At 42.8% G+C, this 19,380-nt stretch overlaps 1 protein-coding gene across 6 annotated transcripts; it reads right to left on the reverse strand.

Annotated features, from left to right (window-relative positions):
• Positions 1 to 1,197: 1,197 nt before the first annotated feature.
• Positions 1,198 to 19,242, reverse strand: RNF103 (ring finger protein 103). 6 transcript variants are annotated; one of them, XM_084857443.1, is made up of 6 exons: positions 18,924 to 19,147; positions 17,799 to 18,069; positions 13,227 to 13,366; positions 8,367 to 8,482; positions 6,562 to 6,638; positions 1,199 to 3,224 (listed from the first exon to the last, which is right to left on the reverse strand). In XM_084857443.1, exons 2-6 carry the CDS (start codon positions 18,022 to 18,024, stop codon positions 3,199 to 3,201), a joined length of 585 nt encoding a protein of 194 aa, XP_084713569.1. In that variant the 5' UTR covers positions 18,025 to 18,069; positions 18,924 to 19,147; the 3' UTR covers positions 1,199 to 3,198. The 6 variants fall into 6 exon arrangements, with proteins under 6 accessions (XP_084713565.1, XP_084713564.1, XP_084713563.1 ...); XM_084857442.1 differs by lacking the exon at positions 18,924 to 19,147 and adding an exon at positions 18,695 to 18,806; XM_084857441.1 differs by lacking the exon at positions 18,924 to 19,147 and adding an exon at positions 18,653 to 18,806.
• Between the last annotated feature and the right edge of the window lie 138 nt (positions 19,243 to 19,380).

A 19,380-nucleotide genomic window follows, 5' to 3' on the forward strand; every position in this document is an offset into this window, starting at 1 on the left:
CTAGACAGCCAATTTCGGCTGTCTAGGTGCAGGAAGGCGGAGCAGGGGAGGAAGCTGCCGGATGACACATAAGATGTGTTGTACCAGCATTTCCACCTTCCCCGCCCCGAAATGCCCTGTTTTGGCCTCTCCATACTCCTCTTTGGAGCGCGAGGCAGTGCAAAAGGGGGGGAGGTTGGTTCTCTGGGAACTGACCTCGGCATGCAGGCGTCAAGGTTGGTACCCAGAAAACCAGATATCCTATGGCTGTCTAGCCACTGACTAGCAGCCATAGGATCTCTCCCCCCCAGGTACAATCCTATGCATGTTTAGACAGAAAAAAGGCCTTCAATTTCCAACATGCCGGGAGTAGTATGCCTTTTTTTGTCTAAACATGTATAGGATTCCCCCCTTACTCTTCCAAAGCCCAGAGGACACCAAATCTTGTAAACTATCTTTGGAATACAAGGGGTACTTGGCAGCCATGCAGTCATGACATATGGGGAAGATTTTAGCAAGAAATTCAAGAGATATACTCTTGATATATATTGGTGAGATGTATTCCCTCTATCCCAGTCAGTTATGTAGCGGCTATATTTTCTATCAACTGCAGTAACTCTTCCAAGATAGGTCCCATCATTAGCTGATGAACCATATGCCAATTTTGACACTAGTTGCAAGTATTAAACAGATTAAAAATTGTTGCTCAGGCATGCAACTCCTATTTAAAAGCGTATTCCCATTTTCAGAATGTTACTGAAGGTCTTTTCATTTTTGAGGGCCTTTAACATGGAGCACTTCAGATCTGATTGCCTTTTGCTCTGTTTGATGTGGTTATCTGAATGTTTTTAGATATTGTTTTTAAAAATTGTCCTTTTAAAAGCTGTTTATTGTATTGATGGTCTTTGTAAGTCACTCTAAGAGCCCAGCTGACTAATTAGTCAGGATAGAAATGTTTAAATTGAAATAAAGTGGTTGATGAAGCTTCATATTTATTTCATATTAATAAAGCACCATCAATATAACACAGCATTTTAAGAGTGACATAAGGGAAAGAGGCTAGTACATGGGCTGATTTTTCCTGAGAAATCTTAAGATGTTCCAAATTTCTTGGAGCAAGGATAGGACATAAATGTATTAAATAGAATTTTTTTTGAAAGGGAGACAAGAGAGAAGCACAGGCACAAAAATATTAGAATGATTAGCATGACAAATGGTTCAGTTTCTTTTAAAATAATTTATTTTCATGGATTTGTTTTTAAATGTATTCTCACAGACCATACATTATTCAACAAAGGTGTGCTAAACAAACTCTAAAAGAAGAAACATTTAAATAAAACAATTATTTTTGTTAAAATTTCCATTTCCCCCCATATCCTATCCTGTTAAACATTTGCTGAAATGTACTTTCGTTGACAAATGTTTGATTTTTGTGCTTGCAAAAAAGCAAACCAAAAACAAATGTTAACTTTTAAACTTCCAAATATTGTAAAGGAAAGAAAGATGTAATTGTACAATATGTATTCATTATTTCAATGTACAAGGCAACCAAATGATTCTGTCATCAACGTTAGCATCATGTTTATTTTACTTCACTGCACTAACATTTAAACTAAAACTTCAAACCACACGGTCTGTTTGTGACTAACATTTAAATGGCAAGCAGTAAATATGTAGGAAGATTACAAAGGACATTATTTGCACACAACTACGACGGACTGTTTGACAAAAGCTGATGATATGTATATGGCTTCTTTTTCTTGTAAGAGGCCCACCTACAAACTGGGCAGCAATGTCGCCCCCCAACTAGCCACATCACAATGCAATTCTGGTGAAAGACATGGCCACATGGTAAGCCCATTAAGAGGCATCCATTTTTGAAATTCTCTAGACACACAACACATTCTGTACAGTGCAACATTCCAGCAGGCCAAGCTAACCAATCAGGCTCCATGTCTTCCGTAGCACTGTACGATCCATATGACCTGGCTTTGGCACATGAACAGGTCTCGGCATTGCACCAACGTTCTCCTTCACATGGATTCTGATGGGTGCTCTGCTCATCTTCAGATACCTCTTTGCCACTGCTTGGGTGATCTTTGCTTTCACTATCTGAGTCACTTTCACTTTGAGAGATTTCCATCATTTCCTCTTCAGAATGCTCACCAAGACATTTAAATCGCCACATAGGTAAGTTTTTTATGTAATCAGTTGGTATCAGAGGGTGAAGCCACAAATCAGGGAAAGCTAAGCGCTCCAGAAACAGATCTGGGTCTTCATCCCAATCAGACTCAAAGGGAAAGTGCTGAAATGAAGTAATTGGGTGGAATAGATAGCTAGTATACCAGTCCCAAAGACTTGATAGCCACTCTAGGTTATTGGCATTTACTTCTTCACTGTTGTTATTGTGCCGTCTTTTTTTCTCAAAATAATCTATTAATAAGCCGTGACCCAGATATGTGCTGAGAAACAAGGCAGGGTGTGAAGAGTAGAACATCCAGTCAGCTCTTACCCACGAAGCCAGGGTGGTTGTATTAGAATATCGGAACAATTTTAAACTATATTCATAGAAACTGTCTAAATAAGGTAATTGCAAAAAACCCAAGACTGGTAGCCAAGAAATAATTAAGAGAGAATTGTATGTCCCTAAAGTGCTTATAAGAACAACAAAGCGCTTTATAGTAGCACCTTGAGTGATAAATAGGTCCATCCAAGCCATTAAGTTAACTAAGACTAGACTTAAAACGAATAAATCGTTAACTTCAGGTTGTAAGGAACGCAAGAAGGAGTCCATGGCACGTAGGGAAATAAATTCACCAGTGTTTTTCCCATACCTGTAAGTTCCTTCAGGAGTTCTAAGTATGTAGGATGGCATCTTATATATGCCCATCTCTGCTATGTGACTCTTGTTGTCCCAGTTTTCTACATTCACAAAAATAAACTCAACTCTGCCAGTAAACTTTACACTTAGTGCAGAGAAAAAAGCAGGAGGCTGGTCTAATTTAGCAAACAGGTATATTTTCACTCTATACTGATAACTTTTATTCCATTCTTCTTTCAAGTGTTCTGACTTGAAGATTGTTTTGATCCGAGAAGCTGCATGGGCTGTTATCCATTTGAAAATAAGCTCCGTCTCAATTTTTCGTCCACCATATTCTTTGAGCATCACTTTCCCTTTGGATGTACTAGTTTGTGGAACTGACATAATTAATGTGGACCTTACCCAACCTCTTCTCCTGCAGTATCTACAAATAAAACATTAAGTTAAATCAGTGTTTTAAAATAAATAGTCTTCAGTTATCATTTGTCTCACTGAACTTAAGTATTCCAGAATCCACAGAAGTTTATATATGCAACTGTTTACCCTTCTGAACATAAAGTTAGAACCATTTTGTCTGCAGTATCTGCAGAAGTAGCCAAAATCCTGTCATGCTCCCTACTGTTATCAGGGAAGCATCAGCCTGCCCCTAAAATACAATCCTCCCTCAGTTTTAGAGATCACCTACAAGTCCAATTTTTCTAATATATATTGAAATGTTGGTTATAACCTTACAGTTCTAAGTAAACTACTAATAATTTCAATAGGATTTGGAATGCACCCCTCTGAAAAATTCCGTTGTGCTCCTCACAATCCCCTAACAGCTTTGGTGAGAGAATGGAATCTGCACATACAGAATAGGAAGGAGTTATTGTTAGGACTGTTGGTCCTGTAAGTACTTCTGGCACTCTCCAGCTCTAACAAACCACTCCTAACATCCCTGGTGCCACAGCAGTTTAGCAAATGGCTAATCTCTAAAACGTTATATTCTTAAGACGCAAAATTCTTTTTTTACTATGTCACACGTTCACAAGTGAAGCCCTAGAACTGAAAAGAAGATTCCTTTCAGGCTCAGCCCTACTTCAGAATAAGCAAATCCTGAGGGAAACAACTGTGGAACATTCTGTCTATTCTACCAGGGAGAGCGAAACTAGGCACTAGTCCACATTCTAGATGACTAAAATGCAGAAGAGAGCTTCTACCAAAGTGGCAGAGGGGATGGACCATTTTTTGTAATGTTGTAAAGGGAGAAGTAACATTATTAGGCAATGGATTGAAAATGGGGACAAAGAAAAAGGACTCAAAGAGAAATCCAAGGCTACATGCCTGTTCAACAGGGTGGCAATGTCAGTTGTAAGGAAACAATGGATGTATAAAAAGGAAAAGTTTGGTCTTGCTCACATTGAGCTTCAGGCAACAACAAAGCATCTAATCAGAGAGGCACCTGGAGATGCAGGATTGGATGGAAGAAAAAATCTCTGGGATAAAAAGGTAGAGCTGGATGTCATCAATATATAGATCAGAGATGGGCAACATGCAACACATCAATCGCAGGAGCCCCCCTCCCTGGGTTTTTGCAGCCCCCACTGCCAAATTTGCTGCTGAAATTTGGTGGTGCAGCAGACAAAAATAGGTGATTTTCCTGATGTTTCTTTTAACTGTTAGAAACAAGCTGTGTTTGCCATCAAAATCCAGTGGTGTGGCAGCAAAAAAGGAGAGAACCAACTAAGGATAGAATCAGCGACCCAGAGCAAAAGGGAATCAAGCAAGAGTGAGTGATCAACTGTATTCAAGGTAATAGAGATCAAGAAGGAGGAGGACTGAGTAGAGACCTTTGGGTATCTCAGTGTGGAGATTGTTCATGGTTTTGGAGAGAGCAGTTAATGGAGTACTTAAGGAGTAAAGAACAGACTTGAAGCAAAGTTGAGACAGTGGGAATAAGCAGCATGCTCCAGGTATTTGGGGATGAAGTATAGAAGGGAACTGGGGAGGTAATTGGGAGGGAAGATAGGTTAAGAGGTGGTTCCTTGAGAACAGAGGAAAAGTGGCACGTTTAAATGCAGTGCAGAATGAGGAGAGAGAAAGGTAGGTTGATAATGTGAACAGTGAAGATAATGGCAGGGGATTCAGGACAAGATAGGATGATGGGGACACTGGAGGGATTAGACAAGAACATGGTAGCCAATTTATCATGCAAGCTGGGGTGGAGAAAAGAATTGAGGGAGGTGTAGAAAGAGGAAGAGCTGGAAAGAAGTGGGGAGGGGGGAGAGCAAGAGACAGAGGAAGAAAGGCTCAATTTTAGCACTTAAGAATGCAGCTGGGGGGCAGTGGAGGGCAACAAAACAAAGGACAGCAGCACTAGGGATTTCTGATGTGGATCAGAGAGGTGTGGTCATGTCATTTGGCCAGGTAGGTGGAAGAAGAGGAGGAATGTATACAGGACAAAATCTGCCAACTATTTTGACCCCCTTCAGAGGTATTCAGTTCTCCCACTGCCCTACTAGTCTGTGAAGAGTTATCAAACTGATGGAGTGATCCAGGGCTGGGGATGAAAGCAGTATATAGTTCACCAGGGCTTCTGCTTTTAGATCCTTTGCGGGATTAAGATCAGCTCCTTCACACACACTTCCTCTTTTTTTCCAGGGATTGCCTTTATCTACAAGTTCTATATGTTTCATTATACAGCCACTAGATGGTGTTGCTGTTATAGTACAACTCCGTCATTACATACTTAGATTCAAATTGATTCAAACCACCAATTATTTTATAGCTCATTATCCCCGTTTATTATTTATTTGCAAACAAAGTAGTGGAAATGGTCAAAAAGCATGAGACAGGCCCTGGAAGGTGACGACGTCATGTAAAGGACCTGCAAACTTCTGTGAGTAAGCAATCTGGATCGCAGGATAAAAGCCCCGTGTGAAGAAGCCCTGAGGAACAGGCAGAGACTACAGAAAAGACAAGAGTGGACAATGCTTCAGAGAAAGTGGAACAACGGAGTAGAGGAGGTGGCAGAATGTGGGAAGCGTGGACTATGAGCAATGCTGAAGTAGCATTTACTCTCAAGTACGAATTGTTTAAAATTGTATCTTAAGCCCTACTGAAATTAGCAATAGGTGAACTCCATTCAGATTTCTTCAGAATAGGCTTGAATAATACGAGCCATTTTCCAACGTATTGTAAAATCACCTCCCCTTTTCCCCCCAGGTCCATTCCAAAATGTGGAAATACCACCATGCTCCCACTGATATCATCAGGAGCACAACAGCAGGAATTTCTCCCCCTGCCCTGCCAGTCTGTGAACCCTACGCTGCTGCCCCCAAGAGCATTCCACAATTACCCAGCAGCAGCAGTGACTGGGAGACCTATCTGGCCCCTCTTCCTGGTGACTGGAACCCTGAAATAATAGTATCCCAGGGACATGTTTTCCAAGGCACCAATATCCCTACAGAGTACTCGGGTGCCCTGAAAAACACCACATCCCAGGGCATCTTTGTGACAAATATTTGCCTCAAAAGCCTTTCAATCTTGTAAGACTCCTGCACCACCTTGGATAATAGGCTACCTTGCAGATATTTATCCAAAATAAACAGTTATTAGTCTTCCACATTTTCCTCATAAACCGTAACTCTCCTATGCTACGATTTCATAAAGAAGCAAACGGAATATTAAGATATATTCCTCTATTAAGTGTGAATCAGCTCGATTCTAACAAAAGCATTCAGGTTAACATGCTGTGACTTTTTACTGAACATTTCACTGACCTGTAAGCTTGCTGACATAAGAGAAGCAAGCTAGTACTATTATCCCAGCTAAACACAGGAAAAGCAAGTTTTCCCACCTAAAGTCAGGAAAATGTGCATCAGATAAGAAAGTTGGAAAAAGGATAACTGCTTACTTGGCTATTGTCCACATGCCTTGCTTATGATGCAAATGACATGAAATATTGTAAGCAGTAGATAGAACTAAGAAACTCTTCAAATTTAAAATAGTAAGCCTGCGAAAGAGAAGATGTTGTCTTTTTGGGGAACTTAAGAAAATGTCCTTAGCAGTAGTAACAGGAGATGAAGGAAATTACTGCAAAGTGCAAATTATAGCTGGGAATTTTTGGGAAAAATAATAATTCAGGATTAAAATGTGCTGCTCAAAGTTCTGTCATTTGCGTTCTTTGTAAAAAAAAAAAAAATCACATAAGCAGCACAAAGAGAAATCATTTAAATATGACAGGCAAAATACAGAGACTTCAGAACATCGGTTCTCGCAAGATGCAACATATGTCCTTGAGAGGACAATGGCACTAGTCCTCCTTGACTTCTCTGCTCCATTTTGCTCCCAGCTCAGAAAGGTCACTTTGACACTTTGTCCCTGGAATATAGCATGGGATATGTTACCTGCTGATCCATGATCAAGCTAAATACAGAAATCCCATATCATAATATCCCTAGGCAAGGACAAATCTGTCACACGTTGCTGACTTGCACATGCTCAGTAGCTCCATTAACATCCTGAGCCAGAGATGAGTTTCTTAGAGAAATGCAGAGGAAGCTTAAAAACTGGAGAAATTCATATTCCAAAGCAGGTAATTACAAATTTCAGCACAATCCTTAACTTAAATAAGAACCTGCCTGAAATTAGACATGACAACAACAGACTTAGCTCTTTAAAACATAGGAGTTAGGCCAAATTTTAAGAGAAAAACAGGTGTGTGCATGGCCTTTTGCTTGGCTCTCCACAGCCCCTTCCTCCAATAACTTTTCTTCCAGCTGGGCTACTTCTAGTATCACAGCCCATCTCAGGGAAGTGTAATGTTAGGGGTAAGACTGTGTGGCAATAAGCTGTGGGCAGGAGAATGGCTCAGCACCCCTTCCTGTACCTCTTTTGCTCTGAAGATCTGCAATGAGAGCCAGTGTGGTGTAGTGGCAAGAGTGTTGGACTAGGAGCTGGGAGATCCGGGTTCTAGTCCCCACTCGGCCATGGAAGCTCACTGGGTGACTTTGGGCCAGTCACAGACTCTCAGCTCAACCCACCTCACAGGGTTGTTGTTGTGAGGATAAAATGGAGAGGAGGAGGATAATGTAAGCCGCCTTGGGTTCCTTGCAAGAGGAAAAAAAGGCGGGGTATAAATGCAATCAATCAATCAACCCCCACACACTATATATTGGGCCAGATCCTTATTTGAAAGATGGGCCTGAACCTGTCATGTCTAATAAAATCAGAGTTCATTGCAGTGGCCTATGAACTTATAATAAGGGCTGCTCTGTTCCAATGGAAGTACAGTACATGAATTCAGACATATCTATAACTCCCCCATTCCCATGAGGCCTAGAAGCATGGAAAGAGAACATGTGAGCTGTTCATGTATTATTTACTGCCATTTCTGGCTAATGTGCAAAACAGGTCTCAGTGAAGGCAGAAATGTGCAGTGATCTTTCATGATAGTGATTATTTCTTTATTTACAATATTTCTATAATGCCTTTCAACATGAATTTCACAAAATGGTTAAAATTACAGCTGGTACCATGCTATAAAGCTTATTTAAAACTCTCTATACCATCTTAAAGAACATACCTGGGATCATTGGAGCAGTTAAAAGTGCCTGTACGTATGCCAAACCTTGATACTTTCTTCACCATTTTCTCCCAATGGACTTTTCCCATTAGAGGGCTCCTATCATTTGCTATGACCTGTTGTTCAAAATCAAGTTTTTAAAACTTGTTTGAGCACCTACATATTTAAAGACTTGGCACACATTGCAGTTGATATTTATATATTGGTATTATGGCCTTTTTTGGCCTTGCTTCACCATAAAACCCAAGAAGATACTTATATTTATTTTTGTACTTCTATCCCACTTTTCAACTAAAAAGTTACTAAGTTGCATATGATTAAGATCACATTTGCAAAAAATCAAACCAATTTATTTTCACTGTAATAATATTTATTACCAATGCTATCAGAGTATAATTTTGAAAGTTATAAGTTTAAAATGTGTGTGTGTGTGTGTGTGTGTACACGTGTGTGAGAGAGAGAGCGTGCGCACACTTTCCTTGAACTGCAATTACTGTGGAACTAAGGACTGTGGCCAGGGTTCACATAGCTGCACGATTAGGTCTCTGTGCCCAATAGAAACCTGGGCGGCACATGAGAACTTTGGGATTCTGAACCCTGGCAACCTCCCGGCTGTGGCAGGTTCCTGTCCAGCCTGCAGCCTCTCTTGCCCAGCACTGCCCCCTGGCCTTTCTGCTGGAGCCCAAGCAAACTGCCAGAGCAGGGAGAGATTGTGCTGTCCTTGTTCAGGAGAACTGCTTGGCTTCCATGCTGGATGGAGAAAAAGAGGTTTTGCTTCCTTCCTGTCCAGTACAGAAGCCAAGTAAGCTGCTGGTGGAAGAACAGATCTGGCAGCTTGAATAAGGAATGGGGATGGATAAGTGTCCGTGTATGAGTGTGTGTGTGTGAGAGAGAGAATGATATATGTATATATAAGAAAGAAGGTGGGGCGGTTGTGTGTGTGTGTGTGTGTGTGCGCGCATGTGCACGCAGAGAGAGAGAGAGAGAGAAGGGTGGTGATGATCTTAAGATAAAATCTCTCTCTCAACATCAGCAGCACTCCACACACTCTCCAGAGATTCTTAAGAAAAAAAGAGACAAGGAAAGGGGGTGTCAGGTGGCCCTGGCCCAGCATGCTGCCGGAATGTGGTCCCCAAAACATTATCTCGGTGGTCCTCAGTGGAAAAAAGATTCCCACTCCTGGTTTAAAACCAGAAGTGGCCACTGCTGATCCCCTCCTCTGGTGTGTGCGCCAGGGATGAGGGAGGAGTGTGAGAGCCCAAGGCTTGCTGCAGCTTGTGGATATAACCCTAAACCGCAGCTTGTGCTGCAACTGCTCTTTAGTATAACATTAATGTCTGTAAGGATGATGAGCCACTTTGGAATGAGGATTGATAAAAGCATGAGTGGAGAGGAGGAGAGGCAGGAGTTTGCTTTGCCTGACAGGCCATTTTAAATGCATGATTGATCATACATGACTCACTGTGCCCTGTAGTTTCCATATACTCTGATTATTTTAGGAATGTTTCACATGACTAAACGCTAACTGGTTGACTAATGATTTTAAGCCTACATTTTAGATCTCCCATTTGATGCAGAGTGAAATGTTCCCACTTTGCAAAGTGTTTTCCTGGATGAATTATCACTTTTGCTACCTGAAGATGCCCAAACAGAAATGAAAAATATTAACTAGAATAAAAAGAAACCAACAAGATATCCAGAAACTGCAACATTCAAGGAAGCCACAAACATATCCCTCCAGAATAGGAAAAAACACACATGGCTGTTAAGAGGACAACAGACAATCTGGTTTTTGGCTCTGATTATTTGTTATGCAGTGTTTAAATCGCTTTTATATTAATTTTAATGTTTTAACATTTGATTATCTGTATACATCACTCTAGGTACCATCTATAGAAAAACAAGCCTTGTCATGTGACCAAACAAGGAATACTGAGTGCAGGGGAGGGGCACAAGTTCAGAATAGCTAATGAGAATGTGGAGGTTAAGTACACAGTCTCTAGTGCGACCTTGGCGTCCCCTCACCTTTCCATTTTTTCAGCATTGTTTGGCCATGTGAAAACGGCTCCTGTCTGCGATTTTATTTTAAACACGTTATCTTGGGCAAGACTGAGGCAATCACTGCTGGCCAATGTGAGTTTAAGAAGGGTAGACATACAGGTCTCTTCATCTACAAAGAGGCCCTAATCAGCAGCAGCCGATGTGCAAAACTAGCTTTAAAAAGCAGTAATTTGATCAGTTGTTGGGGATAGGTGGACCAAATCCACCCATTCCCTTCCTGAACAGCTGATAGGTATGGTGACATCTCTCCTCAGAGAAAAGAACCAAATGTGTGGCTGCTGTTTGTGGTTCCTCATCCAGCTAGGGACACATGTATAGAAGCTTGCTTCTACATACATCTAGCTCCTATTGGATTGGTTACTCAAGATTAATTATCGCATAGCAAAAGGCTGTGATTTTGTGCACCTAGCATTAGTGATGAGGTTGTTGAGACATATATACGCCTTAGTCAGAAAGCAAGCAACTAATTGTGCTGCATTTGCAAGCTAAGTTAGAAAACGCTTCCTTTTATATAGTACTTCCTGGTACATCTATAACTGAGAATTACCACTGACATTCAATGTAACTAGATCATGTAATCTAAGTTTATATTTACTATATATAATTAAGAGATTGATATAGGTAAAGAAATTTATGCTATATGACCATTCCTAAAGAAGGGTTATAATACAATGCTAGAGCAACTTTAGAGATAGTTTGAAAAAGCAGATCCTAAAGGCATTTTAATAGCAAAAAACCTTCACACATCAGGGAAAGTATACCAAATTCTGTTCGTTTACTATTTTACATTTGGCAACACTTTGCTAGCAGCCTGCTTCTGAGAAGATCTTTCTCACAGTAATGAGGCACAGAAGGGAACACAGCAGGAAAATTTGGCTTGTAAAACAATGAACAAAAATCCCCACAAGAACAGAGTAAATCAAAACCATTTCAAAGCAAAGTACATTAAAAAACTGAAACAAACCTTTACAAAATAGTACCTCACCAGCATGTAAATTACTGAAGGAGAGCACGGCAGAAAAAGGGAAATCCTGGCCTCCTCCATATTTTGAATGGGCCTCCTTTTATTTCATTTTCATCAAAGCCAAGGAGAAGTAAAACCTGGAAAAGGCATGCCTTCCTCCTATCCCATTTTGAGTATTTACGGTGCATCTGCATCTCCTGTTGCTATAACATCCTTACATCGCAAAGAAGGAAAAGGCATAAGAGCCAGAAGCCATTCCATTAATAGAAGGAATGACAGGATGCAGCAGAATCCTGCAGCAACATTGTTTTGGGGGGAGGGGGCAGACTATGGTGGCTGTGCTGCTTCTTTTATAGACTCCATCTAAAGTAGAGAAGGGTGAAGATCCTGTGTAGGTGAAAGGCTGATATGGTATGGAAGGCAGGTGACTGGATGTGCATCAGACTCTGAAAGTGTGTTTGCATTATTCCTATCCAAGTTCACCTCATTTCATCTCGTGTGTGCACTTTATTTTAGTAAACATTTGCATCAAGTCTTTGTTCAATACTGCCGTGTGATCTTCAGCTGTGCTTCAGTGTTCATGCCTTAAGTTCTTTTATTTTTTTTTTTAACTCTTTTAAGGTATATGCAAAAACATCTTTGCAAAGTGTCTGAGTGAAATATGCTGTCTGGATGCTTTTGGGTACTGCTGCTTTTGTGCAATCTATCTGCCACCCTAATAAAGGGTAAGTGGGAATCAGCACCTAATGCCATATGCTAATACCCATTAACAAGGATGGTGGGAAAGGATTCCGCAACACACGTCTCCCTTTCCCCTTCACTCCCACACTAGCAAGCTTGGAGGTCAACAAGATCACTCATGCACAGCAGCCATCTCCATTAACGAGGGAGGAGCAGATGCTCACAGCAGCAGGAATTGCACTAGCCAAAATGTACTAAACCGCCCATCGTACCTCTTCAAAGAGGAAACAGATTGTGAAAAATTCTCCAGAAAAAAGGTGTAATTGAGACAGGATACACAGTAAGGTGCAAACAGCACAAGTGAACTGTGGTAGAAAACACAACTAATGGAGATCTGGGGGCCAATTTTCAGCCCCTGGACCCCCCTGGGAGCCGCACATCTGCTGCTGCTCTGCCTGCAGCATCAAAAAAATTTGGTGGTTTGCCACCAAAATGTTGAGAGACTAAAAAGGACTGCATTTAACTTGAAAACAAGCTAAATTTGGCACTTCTGAGCGTCATTGGGGGTTTGCCATCAAATTTTGGCAACAAATTGCCCATTTTTTTGCCACAACACCTTTAAATAGCAGTGCAAGGGTGGCAATGGGGGCCACACTTAAGGCCACGGGAACCTTAAATGAATTGCTAGTGTGATTGCATAGTAAGGCTGCAATCTTATACACATTTACTCAAGAGTGAAACTCACTGAATTCAGTGGGATGTACCACCAAGTACATGTGAACAGGATCAGGATGTTAGTCTCCCTATGTAATAGCTTAGTGGAAACCACAAAATGGTATCTCATTGATACTGGATGAGGAGTACAGACTGCACTTTTCCAGACTGAAGCCATGACACTTGCAGCCCAATCAAAAGTATGTCTACTTAGAAGCAAGTCTCACTGTACCAAAGAGATAGACTTCCTAATAAATGTGTTTAGGGCTGCAGCTTTAGTTGTGCAATGTAATTACGTATCATGTTCATGTAGGATTTTGAGGTGTCGTAGCCAAGTGCTTGAAGCATTTCACACACTGCCTCTTTGACCAAGCACACTGTTTGAAATACAAACTGACTCAGAGGCCATTTCTACTTAAAAAAAAAAACATATTTAATACCTGTACTAGCCAGATGCCATCCTTTGTATCTTCTACCAGCTCATAAAAGTGCATTTCACCACTGAAGTTTGTGCTAGAAACAGATTCAGAGGCTTCCTCTTCCTTGAGAGCAGAATAAAGTTCACCCTCCATGAGGTCTCCTGCATAAAGAGACAAAGAAACACCAATTACACTAAACTCTAAAGGTCACATTAGTCAAAATAACACTGGCACAAAAGCAGACAGGGTATTGGCAGAGAATGCAAGTTACTTTTTAAAGAGCTAAGCAAAAAGTACACAAAAATCTCTATAGATATCTTGTTGGTATGGAAAACTCAACAGTGAATGAGATGGTTAGTATTTTTTCACTTTGATTTAACACACCTTTTAGTTCCATAATGGAAATAAAGGTAAATGAAAAGATAATTAGTTAAAACATCCACCCCAAAAGGTGTATTTTAACGGGTTTGATAAGACATTTGTTTTCATATAATTAGAACTTTACATGAATAAAACAATCCAAAGTTTTACAGGCATGTGGTTAAAATCACTCTTCTATAAATATTCTTCTGTCTGTGAAAGACTCAATATTTCTTAGGAATGCCAGATACAGCAATATGTTTGTTACCATGCTTTATTTTCTACACTACATTTCAGAAGATATCCCAAAGCTTGAGAGCTGGTATAGCACAGTAGCTGTGCTACTACAAACTCACTGGATGGCCTTAGATCACCATTCTCTCAGCCTTAGTGCCACCCCTCCCCCTAATATGGGGATAATACTAGCCTACCTCATGGGGCTGTTAGTAATAATTGCTGAGGTAATGTATGTGAACTGAATTAAACACTGGAATGTGGTGTAATTGAATCTCTCTCGCGCTCTCTCTCTCTATATACGATTGTTGGCACCTGTGCAATCCATAAATAGTGAGAGAATTTGGAATGACAGCCTTCTCAATGGGCCAGTGGGTTTCTTATAGTCAGTTTTGCTTAATAACAGTTTGCATATATATACGCGCATCATACTCTCATTTTGGTGCTTTGCAGTGGGCAAGAATAAGAAGATCTGGGAGAGGGAATTTAGGATAAATGCAGACCCCAAACCTCCACTACTCCTCTTCACCAGACTCGGATGAAGCACTGGACATCCTAAACTGATGCCTATCATCTATAACAGACTGGATGTGGGCCAATACATTGAAGCTCACTCTAGACAAGATGGAGGTACTGTTGGTAGGTGATTTCAGCCTGTTCTAGGTTTGTAATCCGGGGCTGCTGCCATTTCCAGCCCTGTCCTTGGAGATAGGTTCCAGAATGTGATGTTGGCAGACTGCTGCTTTACCTTGTGAGGTTCCACAGACCTGCATCTCACCTTGCATGCTACCAAACGTCTATGTGAAATCACTAAAGCAGATTATCCAGAGATTCTGAATACAGTGCCTTCAATATGCTGATGACCCTCAGCTTTCTCTCTTCAGGAACTGGATGTGGACAGAAATACTAGAACCAGGATATCTTTAGTACTGCTCCTTTCCTTATGAACCTACCCATTCTCTCAGGTCTTCAGTGGGCCCTGCACTGTATCTTCACATCATCAGAGTCAAGGCTGGTTAGTACATGGAATGGGGCCTTTTTCCCACTGCACCTAGGCTCTGGAATTCTCTTCCTCAAGAAGCCCATTTAGCTTCTTCACTCCTTGCCTCAGAGCACTGTGGAGAGACCTTTTTCTGCTGTTTCTTTTCTGTGTGCTGCATCACTTCAAAGAGCATCTCTATACCAGCCTAAAATCCCGCATTTAAAAAGGGGCTTTCTGCTTCCGTTTTAAATGCAGGATCATGACAGACTCCCTTTACAAGTGCTTCCCCCCCCAATTGCCCCTTATCCGAGTCGTACACAGCCGTTAGATGGTGCTGTGGCCTAGCTCCTCTAATTGTGGGTTTTGCTCTTCTCACAGAGGGAACTCAAGTGGAACTCAAGCTCTGTAATTTGATAGCTCATTGATCTTTTAAAAAATGGAATAAAGGTCATTTAGTGCAGGAGATACTCTGGAGGTTAACAACCATCTAAAGGACCTGCAAACTTCTGTGAGTAACCAATCTCAATAGCAGGATAAAAGCTCCATGTGAAGAAGCCCAACGTCTCTTTTGCTGCTCTTTTTGTCTGTATTTTGGGAGCTGCCTTGAGTTTTTGTAAAACAGAAAGGTGGGATATAAATACATTCATATGTTATTACCTGCTATCTTCAAATATGCCAACTTCACCTGCCTGTTTCTTAATTTTTCCTGCATACACCTAGACAATCACTGGAATTATCTTTTGTATATGCAGCCTTGCCACTATTTTAGCTTCCAAATCCACTGCCATCTAAGACCCATTTCTGGGTCAGATAGACTGACCACTGAATGGATCCTCCCACAACCGGATTGTGTGTGTCTGAACTGGGAATCAACCTTGACTAAAAAGCAAGGTAGAAACATAATAAATAAATGTATCTCACATACACAATTACATCATCATGATTAACTTCTATCAGACATGTATGGTGATATGGTACATCTGTTTAGATAGAGAACTGGCTACAGATGTGTAGACCAGCATATTTGTGAGTATGAGAAGGGTATGAGTCTACAATAAAGCAAGGTGTATATGTGAAATTAGGACTAAAGGACAAGGCATACCCCAGAAGCCGTAGCTCTGTGGTACAGCACATGCTTTGCATACAAAAGGTCCAAGATTCAACTGCTGGTTTCCAAACCTGTAAGGAGGGTTTGGAAAGACCCTTGTTTGAAACACTAAAGAGCCACTACCAGGTAGTGTAGACAATACTGAGCTAGATGGACCAATGGTCTGATATAGTATAAGGCAGCTTCCTGTGTTCCTAAGCCAAGGACTAAACTCCAGTAGGCAGGCAGAAGCTGAGACCCACAGTTGCTATTTACACAACTCAAATTGGAGAGGGGGAAGGGATGGTATACAATACAGAGTGCCTTTGGAGGCCCTACCAAACCTTCCTGCTCTGGAGGAAGAGTGGGGAGGGCCAGTGCTATCTACAGATCAGAGATGAAGTTCCTCTGGGATGCTAATCTGCAAAGGCAGAGGATCTATATATACATGCACACTGGTTAACATCAAGTTGTGCATCCACGGACACAAAGCAATTACTCCATCCTGCCTAGATTTCATTGACTGTACTTATTACGGCTGGTGGATAAAAGTATTTATGCAACCAAAGCATACTAGTATTCTTTATTACATGTATAGTGTAGAGAGCCAGTGTAGTGTACTGGTGAGAGTGACAGACTGGGAGATCCGGGTTCTAGTCCCCACTCGGCCATGGAAGCTCACTGGGTGACTTTGGGCCAGTCACAGACTCTCAGCCCAACCTACCTCACAGGGTTGTTGTTGTGAGGATACAATGGAGAGGAGGAGGATAATGTAAGCCGCCTTGGGTTCCTTGCAAGAGGAAAAAAGGCGGGATATAAATGCAATAATAAATAAAATAAATAAAAAATATAGGTGCATGACAAACCTAAATAGCCAGACCAGAAGTATGTTTAGAAGGAGTTTTTTAAAAAAAATCTGTTTGTTTTGAAACAGCTAGTCCTCCAACACACCTTACTCTGCAAACAAAAGCTAACATTCAGGCAAACTCTCTCCTGCAAGCAATCTAAAATGATTTTTACTTCCTTAAAATACATTACAAGGGCTTGTGTCATGATGGAAGTATCACATTCATTTAATTAAGAGAACATCTTTCAAGTCTTTGTCTTCTGAACAGTGTGCTGTATCAAAGCTACAATCATAAGCACACTTATGGAATATAAGCCTCATTGAGCTCAATGGGACTTACTTCTGAGTAAACTTGCTTAGGATCGCACTGTAAAGCTGCAATCTTTTGTGCACTCAGGTAAGCAGACATGCATAGAATCAGCCTATTAGTATTCTAATAATCTTGCTACTTACCCTAACAAAAAGGCAGGCTAGTTACACTTTCTGACAACGTAGGTAGTAAAGATTTGTCACAGTAGTTGTCAGTGCACACCAAGCAGCACATGTCACATTTCAATTTATGATTCTTATTGATGCATTTCAGATCATAGGTCATGTTTCCTGATAACTGACATTGACAACATTTCTCTCTTTCCTCTGTGCTGCTGTGCAGTATGCGTTCCTTGCCAGCCTGCTGCTTCCCTGCACCCAAGGTGGCCACATTTCAGCAATTCTCCATAAACATTTCAAGCATTTCAAGCTTGAGGTCACTCTCAATACTGAGAACTTTATTCACATAATAAAATGATTGTAGATACTCACTAGTACAATTAGGCAACTTTAGACTCTGGATTTAATGGTCTTACAGGGTGGGGAGCTCTTTAGAGGGTAATATTACTTCACTTACTTCAAACTGTGGTAAACCAATCTTGCTGCATTTGGGGGCTCTCCTGCTCATTTTGCCAGTGGAAGCCTCGACTTCTGCCCCAAAGTCCTGCCCTGATGGCACCACTGTAGATACTTAACAAAGGGAAAAAACTATGGGGAAGGGGAGATGCAGCAATGCTGAATAGTACAACACTTGTACATGGATATTTTTCTTACCTGATTTCTCAACCAGCTCCCGGACATCCTTCTTTTCCAGAAGCCCTGAATAACCAAGTCCCCGGCACTCCAAAATAGTCTTCAGCTTTTTGATACTCAGTGCCACAGGGTCCACCAACTGAGTGGCAAAGAAGCCAGTTTCATACCACACAATGGCCTCAAAAAACCTGGCCAGGATAAACAGGACCAAAAAATAAAGCAGCAAGAAAAACAGCTTCAGCCACATCTTTCCTCTGTGTGTTTCTGACTCTCTGGAGAGAGTCAGTCAATCCTACAAAAGAGATGGAGAGAAATGTCCCGATAAAGGGAGCTGGCCATTCATGGCAACAACACCTGGTTTTGTTGCTACGGTCAGGGTCTCTCTCCTTCGTTTCTCTCGCTTACAGAGAATTCTCTCAGGCACGAGGGGGGGCAGGATAACAGCCCCGGTGAAGAGGACACACGGCAGGGAATGCTGCCTTGGGGCCCAAGGAAGCACCCCTCGGTTCAGACCAGCTGATGATGTGGCAGAAACAAAACTGGGGGCGGGGGGCACATTAGAAGAAACCGATACTGGAGAGGCGGCTGAGGCGCGGCCTCCAAAGCCGAGGGGCTGGGGCAGATAAGGGGTGCGCACCAAGTGGGAGAACTCCGGTTCGGGGCGGGGGGGGAGGTTGACGTGGCCCTGCTGGGAGGGAAGGGGGGGGACGTTTGTGCTTAGAAGCCCAACCAGGAGATTATGTCAGGGCGGGCTGGGGGCGCGCGCACAAAAGGGAAGCGCGAGGCGGTGGTGCTGTAACTGGGACCGGAGGCACTTGCGGGGGGGGGGGGGGGAGTCGGCCGGACTTGGCACGCTGAGGCGCCTCGCTTTTTACCCGCTCCCGGGCTGGCGGCGGCCCTACTCCCGCGGGGCCCACCGAAGGTGATGTGGCCGGGCTTCTACGGGCGCCGCCGCCGTCGCCTTCCCGCGGCGGAGCAGAGCCCGAACCGGAGGAGACATAACAAATGACGTCCACAACCGTGGACGGCAGCGAGGGGAGGGGCTGACCCGGGGACCTGGCAGCGGAGGAGCCCCGGCTGGCCGGCCCGCCCTCCTTCCTCCGTCGTGGGAACGCGGGCGCCGCTTCGCAGAAGGCCCTTGCTTACCTTCCCAGCGCGCCGGCCCGCCCGTGGAGAAGGAATCACGGCGGCGCGGTCGTCGCAGACCCGAAAGCTGCCTGGTCGGCTTTGCCGCCGCCGGCGACGGTGAGGAGACGGGCCGCCTCTGCGCCCGCCCTTCCCCTAACAGGCGCTAACCCCAGGCGAAGCGGGGCGCGGGAGCAGCCGGCCCCGCATTCGCTCGCCGCTTTGCAGCCTCGACCCCGACGCCTGGCTTCCTCGGAAGGAAACCCCGCGGAGTTCGACGGGGACATCTGCTTCTTAGTAAATGTGCGTAGGGCTGGAGCTGTAACTCGCTCTCATGAGGAAACGGGCAAGGAGAGCGAGCCCAGGAGGAGCGATCTGAGGCATTCGCCTGAGGAGAACGCTAAAGTAATGTTTGCGGAGAAGGCATGCGGACAGCAACGCCTGGTGTGTGTTCCCGCCACTCTCCTAGGAACCTATG

This window comes from Heloderma suspectum, chromosome 5 (genome assembly GCF_057233095.1).
Source record: "Heloderma suspectum isolate Gila_16-S chromosome 5, 16-S_ref, whole genome shotgun sequence".
NCBI lineage: Eukaryota > Metazoa > Chordata > Lepidosauria > Squamata > Helodermatidae > Heloderma > Heloderma suspectum.

Bases quoted from the DNA above. Each gene is read 5' to 3' on its own strand.
- RNF103 (XM_084857439.1), bottom strand. From the start codon at position 18,024: ATGTGGCTGAAGCTGTTTTTCTTGCTGCTTTATTTTTTGGTCCTGTTT. The intron at 8,483-13,226 runs GTATTAAATATG...TTTGAACAACAG, and splicing joins ATGGCATCTGGCTAGTACAG to GTCATAGCAAATGATAGGAG. The intron at 3,225-8,366 runs GTATGTTCTTTA...TTTTATTTGTAG, and splicing joins AACTGCTCCAATGATCCCAG to ATACTGCAGGAGAAGAGGTT.